The sequence below is a fragment of the Mus pahari genome, chromosome 1, assembly GCF_900095145.1.
Source record: "Mus pahari chromosome 1, PAHARI_EIJ_v1.1, whole genome shotgun sequence".
Classification (NCBI taxonomy): domain Eukaryota; kingdom Metazoa; phylum Chordata; class Mammalia; order Rodentia; family Muridae; genus Mus; species Mus pahari.
Window position 1 is genome coordinate 37,542,818 of NC_034590.1, and position 11,381 is coordinate 37,554,198.

The window sequence follows — 11,381 nt, forward strand, 5'->3', positions numbered from 1 at the left end:
GAGTGTGAGCACCGTGCTGCAGTAATAACGAACGGGGCTGACTTTGAGGCCCTGCCCTTTCTGGACCTTTGTTTCTCAAGGTTTTCGATGCTCATCACCACAAGCCATAGGTCAGAGGCACAACATGAACCTTGCCTTTTCTGGTTCCAGCTTGGTGATCACAGCTGCTCCTCAATCTTCCCTACTCCCTGCTCCCTGCCACTTTCACTCCTAGAATCCACAGCAGACTCTACCTGATTTCGTGATCAGTGCTATAATTTGGATGGGAAGTTTTCATTAGACTTTGTAACTAAGCATTGTGGATACTACGATAGGAAGCCTGTGTACTTGTGGAAGATTAGCTTTGCTGCTAAAGGTTAGATTTTTCTCTTAAACCAGTATCTTGTCAATGTTTAGAACTCCTCAACATATTGGGAAGGCAACCCTGAGATGGAAACTTTGCAGCGGATCTATGGGATATCCTTTCCTAGCAGCAAAATGATGAAAGACTGGGAGAAATTCCAAGAGGAAGCCAAGAGCCGGGACCACAGGAAGATCGGGAAGGTACGCCGGTGCCCTCATCCCAGGGACATGCTTTGGTTGGCCGTGGCTGCACCTCACAGAACAAAACCTCACAGTAATGTTTCCTCTTCTCTCTGTTAATACTCACTGCTGGCTGTTGACGTCTTCCAGGCCCACACTCTGAACTGACGTCTTCTAACCAGCTTCCTTTCTCTATCTTTTGCCAGAGTTTTAAAATCTTTCTGTGAGAGTTTATTTTTATCATGATATAAGTTATTAATAAAATTCGTTCCTACATGATGACGTGCTATCTATTCAGGAGGCAGCAGTATGTAGACAAAGAGAGTAAGATTTGAAAGTAGGCGGCTCTAAGATTCTGTTCTCCATCCTGCCAGGATCGAGCTGTGCCACAGGATGGACAAGGCATTCATTTGCAAAGCCGTCCTGAGGAGTAGGTGGCAGGGTTGCTAGGAGATGCCCTGTGCACAGGGTGCTCTTAGGGGTGACACCATGGAAGGGTCCCATCCCTTGAAGCCTGCCTTCTGCAATACACTTTTCTTTCTCACCTTGTCATTATGCCCCCATGTGAGACCTCGATTCTAGATGTATGAAGAACACTTAATTGGCTATGGATTTACACTAAAAAAATTAGTAGTGAGGAACAAAAGATAACAGAAAAGCCAAGTTCAAGGCTAAGTAATCATAAGTATGAGCAATAATGTTACATGTGCCCCTATATTATGTACCCTATAGATCTAAACAGACACTGAGGGACTGGGGATGCCTAGTGACGGGTGAGAGGAGAATAAAGTGACATTTGATGACTGTCACTTCAGGTATGGTATACATTAAGCAAGAGATGATGTTTGAAATACAACCATTATTTCCATCTAGGAACAAGAACTTTTCTTCTTCCATGATCTGAGCCCTGGAAGCTGTTTTTTCCTCCCGAGAGGAGCGTTCATTTACAATACGCTTATGGATTTCATACGAGTAAGTTCCTTCCTAAAACCATTGTATTCTTATTTGTCTACTTTTTTTACATCTTACCATCTTTGCTCATAAACAATAGTGTTTCCCTTAAATTTTTAATAATATAAGAATTTTAGAACTAAAGACAAAATGCTAATAACATGGAGTTGGTTTGCTTTCTTGAATTTCATAAAACGCCGTTGTCTTAAGCCTCTAAGGATGTGGAACCTTAACAATCTGGCGAGTGTAGCTCTTCTGTGACAGAGAATGCTGCTCTGAGGGACATTGCTTTTCAGAGATGACTGATGGCTCTGCTGCCTCCTTGTGCTCACTACAGAGCACAGATCGGGTACTTGACATCTCCAGGAGTAGAATGTAACTGTGTCTGATGCCCATGCTTAAACATGTGTAGTGTTGCAGGGTAAGGGCCATGAAGATACTGTTCAGAGGTGGGCCACTTAAACTGCTGGAACTGTTTAGTCTTTCCTGTGACAGTTACAGCCTTGTAGTGTGTAACTGTAATTGTGTGGTGTTTCAGTCAACAGCAGACTATGTATCTATAGTAAACCCTTTAGAGTATGTTGTCCAGGCTATAGTGGGCAGCCTCATGGTCCCACAGGATTCAGCTCCTGTGGCTGTCTCTGTTTGTGTGGGGACTCTAATGTTCCCACAATCAGATGCTCCTCAGTGCATTCCTCAGACCGTGGCCATTAGCAGGTGAGGTGGGGCATGCTTGTTTGGCTGCCTGAGTTCTATGTACTGATGTTCTCAGACGCTCTCCAAAGGCCGCTGCGCTCCCTATGGCTTATTTGCAGAGGTTCCAGTTGCTGCAGTAAGATTATTCTTCACACCTGTCTCCTCTCTCCAGACCTACCTTCATGATTGGGTTCTTGTGATGTCTTCCTTAGCCCCCCCCCCCCGCTGCTTTTCTTCACCCTGGTTACTCTCTTTGTGTCCCAGATGCTGAAACCCTTCTTCTCTGAGCTCATCTTCCTTGTGCTCATTTCCCCCTAACTCTCATTCAAGGGATGGCTTTCTTCAGGAGCTTTCTGAGAAAAGGGGCATCCATGGAATGTGCTGGGTCGCCGCTGTGGCTACAGCTCTCTCTTCTCTTCCTTCCCTTCTTGCCCTGCACGTCTGGAGGTGGAGGTAGACCTCCGTGGAGTAGCTCCCAGCCTGCATTCCTTCCATTAAGGGCAGCCACTGTGAGGCAGTAGAACAGGGACAGGGGAATGAGGCTTGAAGAGTCATTGGAGGCTCTGGAGACTGGTGGGTGACAGTGGCTGGTCACTGCTGATGTCTTGAGCTATTTACTGGCATCAGCACAGTCTGGTACCTGAAACTGCAGGGTAGGAATGGATGGTGGAGAATAAACTGAAAGCCTTTATGGTGGCCTTAAAGGACTCTCTCATCTTTTATAGTTATGACACAGTCATGACTAATGATCAGGCCAAAGCCTGATTGTGTGGGTTGCTGCATTGGAAAGCATTTAAATATACAATCCCAGTGGTTTCTAATGCTAAGATAAGGGCTGAACCCCTTAAATTCCCAGATACCCTTGTATGAAGTAATTGGTTTTATGATGCATAAAAGAACTTCCAGTGACCTCAGCTACTTCTTTATGTTTATTTCCCCCCCCCTTTTTAAAATTTTTTTAAGGGGCTCATGTAGGCCAGGCTAACCTTGAATTTGCTATGTATCCACAAATGTCTGGATTCCTGATTTTCCTGCTCCAGTGCCCAAATGCTGAGGTTACAGCAAGTGCCACCATGCCCAGAAACCCCAGCTAGTTTTATTCCTAATTTTCAGTCATGCCATTTTCCTTCTTTTCTCCTCTGATAATTTTTCAATTATATGCCATATGTAATGTATAGAATAATTATAGAGAATGATACTATCTTCTGATGTTCGCCATCTGCCAAGATGGACAATGATTATTCGGTGTGCTGATTTATTGATTTCTCAACTTGACACAAGCTGGAGTCATCTGGGAAGAGGGACCCTCAACAGAGACAATGCCTCCATCCGATGACCCTGCTGTGGGCGTGTAGTGGCTATTCCTGGTTGTCAACTTGACTATATTTGAAATGAACTACAATCCAGAATTGGAAGGCTCACCAGTGAACCTAATCTTGAGACTGGGAGATAGAAGTTTCTGATCTGGATCTTGGTATGGAGATCTTGAGACACAGTGGTGATTGAATCCAGAAGATTAAGACAGGGAGATCTCTGAGTCCAAGATCATCTGGGATTAAAGGTGTGGTGGCACACACCTTTAATCTGGGCTACACCTTCTACTGGGGACCATATAAGGACTTTGGAAGAAGGGAGTCTGGCTCTCGCTCTCTCGCCTTCTTGCCGTGTGGGACTCAGCAACTGCTAGATCCTTGGACTTCCATTCACAGCTACTACTGAACCATTGTTGGGATTTGGACTGCAGACTGTAAGTCATCAATAAATTCCTTTACTACATAGAGACTATCTGTAAGTTCTGTGACTCTAGAGAACCCTGACTAATACAGGGCGGGAGGGCCCAGCCCACTGTGAGTGGTGCCCTCCTGGACAGGTCTTAGGCTCTACAAGGAAGCAGGCTGAGCCAGCCAATCAGCAGCACTCCTCTTCATGGCTTCTGCCTCAGTTCCTGCCTCCAGGTTCCTGCCTTGGGTTCCTGCCTTGGGTTCCTGCCTTGGGTTCCTGCCTTGGGTTCCTGCCTCGGGTTCCTGCCTTGGGTTCCTGCCCTGGGCTCCCGCCCTGGCTTCCCTTGGTGGTGGACTACATGACCTGAGAGTCAGAAGATCAGATTAACTCTTTTCTCTCCAAGCTGCTTTTGGTCATGGTCTAACGTGATCAATGTAGTTTGCTTTCATCCTGTTGGGAGAATCTGGTTCTCTGAGTCTCCATTATATAGGCTGGTCGGACTGTGTCTCTCATGAGCTCCAAAGGACCAAAAGAAAGCCAGCTCTGTCCCTCTCCTTTATTCTGCCACTGGGGAGCAAACTATTCCAAGTCTCATCTGATTGATAGATCAGAGAGTGTTCCATAAGATCTGGTCCAAGTGCAGATGAGGGTCCTTGGTAGCAAGTATATCCCTCTCTATCTTTAGACCTGTGAGCAAAAGATACAAGACACCTCCTGGCCACCTCCCCATTACCCCACATTATGAAAAGATGACGGAGGAAAAGGAAAAGGATACAATAGACAGTTCCTTTCAGAAAGGGTGGGGTAGAGTATGAGGTACTTGATGGAGACCAGGCTATAGAGATTCTGACATCTCCCCGTTGTCCCTGCCCCAACCTAGTTTTCCCTATGCTGATATCTGTCAACACAGAATAGCTTCATGCAAGTAGAGTCACACAGCACTTGTCTTGTTTTGCTTTCTTTTCCAACGGTGTCTCTGAGATTCAATCAAGCTGTGGTGGTATGGTAGGGGTGGGGGGCGTTACTTCAGGTGCTCTGTTTTGTAGATTCAATGCATGATAGTCCATTCTCCTGTAAGTGTTTAGATCATGTCTAGTTTAGAGATGCTATACACTGTCCACCATGAACATTCTTGTTCTTTAGTGCACATAACTGCTCACTTTTGGTAACTACAAATCACAAGACAGTACAAGAAGGACGACGCTTCTAAATCAAATGGAGTCAACCATGCTGAAGTTCCCCACCAAGGTGACAGCTTGCTATTTACCCCACCTTCAGAGAGACTGGGGTCAGAGAGAGAGAATAGCCACATTCCTTAAAGAGGCCATTTTCTGTAGGCATAACAGTGGCATTTCCCTCTGTGTTCATTCTTGAGTAAAGTAATGTCAAATAGCCAAGTTTACCTCCTCATTTGTTTCCTGCCTCCTGGTGAGGAAGATAGCTCTGTGATGAGCTTCCCTTTGGCTTTTGTTTCTGTCTTCAGTCTTTCTCTGTCCTTTGCTTGAGCCGTCAGGGTACTTGCCCTTTAGGAATGAAGTGCGGCTCAGTTCTGGAGTAGAAAGGAAATGCATTTAAGATAACTAAATCATTGTAACTTTGTCCTTTGATATTTTCCAACAATAGAATTGCTAGGTCATGGGTACTTCTATTTCATTTATATTGATCTTGAGTCACAGTCTTGATACATCCAGTCTACCCACAGACTTATAATCCTCCTGCCTCACTTTCCCATTTCTGAATATTAAAGATGCATACCATCATACACAGGTAAAACTTGTTGGGTTTTTTTTTTTCATACTTTTTTGTGTGCCTGGGGTGAGTCATAGAAATTGAATAAATTACTTATTTTTATTTTGAGTCAAGATCCTTGGGTTTATAATGAAAATGTCTCCCTTGTTCATGTATTGCTAGAGTTGATACTGTGAAAATGACTGTCCTAACAAAAGAAATCTATACATTTAGTTCAATCCCAGTTCAAATCCTAACTCTTCACAGAAATAGAAAAAAACAATTTAAAAGTTCACATGGAAGCACAAAAGACACCAGATAGCCAGAGCAATCTTGAGCCAAAAGACTAATGGTGTAAGGCATTACTATACCTGATTTTAAATTTATACTGCAAAGCCACAGTAATGATGGCACATACCACTTTGGAGGCAGGGGCATGGATCCCTGTGAATTTGAGGCCAGTCTGGTATCTAACAAACAAGCAAAACAAAACAAAAAAAAAAAACCTTAACCATGGCACTGGCACAAAAAAATAGATACATAAATCAATGCAAAAGAACAAAACCCTAGATTTAAGTCCATGCAAAGATGCCGCAAATACACAGTGGAGCAAAAATAACATCTGCAACAAAGATGTTGGCAGTAGAACTAGATGTCTCCATGAAGAGAAGTGAAGCTAGAGCCACCTCTCAGACTGCATAAAACTCAGTTCCAACAGATCACAGCATAAAGCCTGACACTGAGACTGCTAGATGGGAAGCTAGGGCATGTGCTACAGGCTGCAGGTAGCGGTAGGCAAGGAGTTCCCAAGTAAGAGCCCAGTCACTCAGGAAGTCAGGCCAGCGACTGACAAGCGGGGCCTCGTAAAACTGGAAAGCTTCTGTATAGTGAAGAACACAGCCCATCAAATGAATAGGCTTGTTGTGGTAAATCTCCTTTCAAATATGCCCCGGCTACCCACAACATAGGCCTCTGACAGAACGAGAGAGAACCTTTGCTGGCTACTGTCTTAGTTAGGGTTTCATTGCTATGAAGACACACCATGACCTTGGCAACTCTTAAAAAGGAAAATATTTAATTGGGGCTGGCTTAAAGATTCAGAGATTTAGTCCATTATCTTCACGGTGGGAAACATGGCAGCACACAGGCAGACATGGTGCTAGGAGCTGAGAGTTCTACATCTTGATTCAAAGGCAGCTTAAGGAGAGAGATTGTGTGCCACACTGGGCATAGCTTGAACATAGAAGACCTCAAACCCGCCCCTGCAGTAATCACTTCCTCCCAAGGCCACACCTATTCCAACAAGGCCATACCACTTAATTGTGCCACTGCCTATAGGCCAAGCATTCAAACACATGAGACTACGGGAGCCATACCTAGTAATACCCACAAAGCTACTGTTTTTTCCTCCCTGGCTGCACTCTGCACTCTAAGCTATCTGGTCCTCAAGCTCTGGGCCAGTTCTCCCGCCTCCATCTCCCACCTTATTGTAGGTACGCTGGGATTACAGATGTTCACCACTGCCTCCAGCTTTTTTTTTTTTTTAAATGGGCTTTAGCAGTCAAACCAAGGTTAGCAGACTTGTATGACAAGTGCTTTTACGCTCTTGCCAGCCCAGTTGGCAACTTCCCTAAGATCTGAGCAAGTATCTAATACAGTAACATCAATCACCTCTTCTGGCTATGTAACATAATGTAACCAGTTAATTCTTCCCCTAGCTGTGTATCAAAAAGAAATGGAAAGGTACCTCTTCCCAGTAGCCTGCAATGGCGCGTTCTCAGCCTTCTTAATAGATAGAAAATGCCAGCTTGTAAAAGGCTGGGCACTGTGTTTGTCCAGTAAACCACTCTGTCTAAAAGGAATAAGGGCCTGGGTCAGAAGGTAACCTCTAAACATTATGGAATTATATACTAAAAGCTGGTGAACTTTCTTGCATGTAAGTTGTATCTCAGTAAGGTTGTTTTGTGGTAAAATATACATAACAGCATCAATATTGACAATTAAGCTAATAGCTCCTTCTCATTGACCATGTTTATACTGGTGTAGAGCCATCACCAGTCAACTGCAGACTTCCTTTCCTTTTATAAAACTTGAACTCTTCAGGGTTTTGTCCTGATCCCAAACTGAAACTCCGTACTCACTAAACACTGACATTCCTCTCCCTCCCCAGTGTCTGGCACCACCGTTCTACTTTCTGGCATTGCTCAGAAGTGAAATCAAAGAATGTTTGACCTTTTACAGACTTTCTGAAAGTGTGTATTTTTATTAATGTAGGCGAAGCAACTCTCATATGCTGTTATTTACATAGTGTCTTTTTGTTTCCTTCCTGTTTCTTTCCTTACACTGTATCTTTTGTAAGAGGAGCACTGTGCAGTTCACATCCCTGCATTTGCCTGCTTCTGCCTTCACTTTCCTGAGCTCTTCTTTGTGAGCCTCTGTTTTTGTGAGTCACTGTGTCTCTGTTCGGGAGATGACAGGCTGCCTCTCCGACTATCTGCCAGTCCAGTAGCAACAGCCTCTGGCTTGCTACCGAGTCCTTGTCCGCCCAGGTGAGGTCAGGGAGCTAGGGACATGTGGGGGGAAGTACAGGGAGCCTCTGTGGAAGCAGTGTGGGCAGGGCCTGTTCCCTCCAAGCCAGAGCTGCACTTCTGTGGAAGATCATGCAGGCAGCCGGGTGGACTGGGTGGGCAGGTGCTTCCAGACACAAGGGAAACTCCAGCACTCTGAGGTAAGATGCCTTTGGCTTATGTTGACTAGTAACTGTGAAGACACTGGATGGTGCATAGACAGTGATGCAATGTCCCTTCTGTACAATTCTCCCTTGCATCCTGGAGCACATCTATCCACTGCCTCTTCCCTTACCTTCTTACCTTTTTATTTTAAAATTTCATACAGTGTACACTTTTTTTTGATAGCGTGCAAAACTGTCTTCACAGCATCAGGGTAAAGAACAGTTTTGTCAGCTCCAGCAATTCCTTCTTGCTACCCATTTTGAGTTAAACTCTGCCCGCCCACCCTCGATCTTAGGCAAACTCAGTGGACTCATTCTCTGTCCATAAGCTTTTAGTGAATGAATGGGAGTATAACTTTCGAAAGTGACTTATTTTGCTTACTGTACCTGCCAAGGTCTTTCAGGTCTGCTCCTTTACTGCCGAATGGCATCCACTGTTCAGATACACCACACCTTATTTATCTTCCTCTCAGTTTAAGGTCATTTGGAGATTTGTTTTCAGGTTTGGACAATTGTAAATAATTTGCTATAAATATTCATGTACAGGTTTTTGAACGAACATTTCTCTTTTACTTTGGCAAGTACCTAGGAGAGTCATTTCAGGTTCTCATGGTAAATTAGGTTGAATTTTAAAAGAAACGCCATTTTCCATTCTTAGTGATTATTATTTTCACATTCCTTCCAGTAATGTATGAGGGTCCCTTTGTGAATCTTGTTAATCATATGTTTTGAATTTCCAGATATGACCGACTCATTGAAACATGACTAGGGACCTTGTGGGAGAGGAGAAGCTCTTGTTATCAGACTAACTCACCTAGAGCCTGTTGGCCTCTTCTTTCCTTACAGAGTCAGGGGATTTCTCTGTAGACATTTAAAGTCTCAGGATACTTCCTCTCCATGAGGAGAGGGTTCTGGGTGAAGCACTCAGTGGTTCAGCTAAAAAGAGTTTAGTGAAGGAAATACCAATACAGGAGATTGTCTAGCCAGCAGGGACTAGAGAGGGATGGTAGAGCACACAAGGATGACCCAAGGGGGTGGCTTTGTCTGAGGAGACCATGATACCCAGAGAGCTAAAAGCCACAGGATAGAACTTAAGTGGAGAACAGCATCAGGACCAGCAGAAACTCACGGCAGAGAAGAGCAGGGAAGGGGGCCAAGTCCTCCAGCTTCCTTCCCTCTGCCGTCCTTGGAGTCTTCAGTTTCTCAGTGCTCAAACTCAGCCAGAAGTCAGAAGAGAAGCATTAGTCAGGAGTCGCCAGAGAAACGAACCAATGGGATACACAGAGGAAGATGATCACTGCTGCTGAGACATGTAATGATGTAAACCCAAGTCCAAGGGCAGAAGACTGGCTTATACCAGCTTCATAGGCAGTCGAGGCCAACAGCAGATGTCTCCTTCCAACACTGTTTTGACCTTTTCACACACCCAGTGGGTTGAATGATGCCCATCCATATTCTAGTCTGCTTAATCAGTCTACAACTTCAAGTGCTGTCTCATCCACAAACACATTCGCTGATGTACCCCAAAACAGCATTTCATCTGAGCACTCCTTAATGGAGTCAAGCTGACAAAGAATTAGCCACCACAGTAGATGGGTCTGGGTGGGGAGAGGTGTCAGCGAGCGTGACCAGTGCCAACATCCCTCGTGCCTCTCAGCACCCTCTTCATCCTCTGCTTGGATGATGGTGTTTGCTTCCTCACAGTCTCATCAACCATTGTGTCACAATGTGGACATCTTGGTGCAGGTTTACTACACATCTAAATTGTGGGTTTGGCCACTAACGGTGTGGGAATGCGCACATGAGTGGACATAACACACATACACACACAATTCTATAGCTATTTTAGTGGGACTTTGTGAAGGAGTTATTGATGTAGAATTGCTTTAGCAAATGAAAGAATATGTGAAGACCTTTACAATGGTACTTAAACCCAGGGGTCACTGAGATGTTTTCAAGGGACCAGGACACTAGGCACAGATAGAGAGATATGACAGATACTTCAGGAGGCAAATGTGGTTCACAACACTCAGTCAGTTATCAAGATTCTGCAGGAGACCAGATGGAGGGGCATGCTGCTGGGTCACGGGCAGTGCTTGTGCTGGCTAGTTTTATGTCAACTTGACACAGGCTAAGTCATCTGAGAGGGGGGAACCTCTCAAGAAAATGCCTCCTTTAAAGTGGGGCTGTAGGTAAGACTGTAGGGCATTTTCTTAATTACTGATTGATAGGGGAGGGTACAGCCCATTGTGGGTGGGGCCATCCCTGGGCTGGTGGTCCTGGGTTCTATAAGCAATCAGGATGAGCAAGCCAGGAAGCAGCCCCCTCCGTTGCTTCTGTATCAGTGCCTGCCTCCAGGTTCCTGCTGAGTTTGAGTTTCTGTCCTGACTTCCTTCAATGACTGACTGTGATGTAGAAGTGTAAGCCAGATAAACCCTTTCCTCCACAACTTGCTTTGGATGATGGTGTTTCATCCCAACAATAGGAAGCCTAACTAAGACAGCCGGGTCATAGACACTGCTTGCTCCTTCCCAGTGATTGCCTTTCTTTGCTTTTGAGAAATTGATAGCATACTGTCTGACATATTTTCCCTCAACTTTTCCTTTTGAAAGCTCGGCCCTATAGAAAAAGAAGCAGTCAACAGTCATATTGCTCTCGTTGGGATGTATTACTTGGTAGCATTTTGAATTTGTTCTACCTATATATGAGTATATATTATGTGTGTTACAATAGCGAGAGATGCATATTATAGAGGTGTGTGCGTTTCATATGTAAAATGTAGTACCTGTTGACTTTCAGACATAATGGGACAAATCTGGGAGGCCAAGGCAAGGAAGATTTATGAATTGGAGGGCTCTCCTGGGCTACTTAGTGAAACCCTGCCCAAACAACGATTGATGTTCATCCCTAAATAAATGTGGTATCTATTGATGCTTCACCTCTTAAGAAAATAGCCTAGTAGCTGGGCAGTGGTGGTGCATGCCTTTAATCCCAGCACTTGGGAGGCAGAGGCAGGCGGATTTCTGAGTTC

The 11,381-nt window shown here is 44.7% G+C and overlaps 1 protein-coding gene across 1 annotated transcript in view; it reads left to right on the forward strand.

Annotated features, from left to right (window-relative positions):
- Tarsl2 (threonyl-tRNA synthetase like 2) overlaps positions 1-11,381 on the forward strand; it is a 53,762-nt gene that overhangs the window by 19,801 nt on the left and 22,580 nt on the right. Inside the window, exons 9-10 of the mRNA XM_021197699.1 lie at positions 397-543; positions 1,396-1,494. Coding sequence (XP_021053358.1) covers positions 397-543; positions 1,396-1,494 — 246 coding nt within the window. The remainder of the gene's footprint in view (positions 1-396; positions 544-1,395; positions 1,495-11,381) is intronic.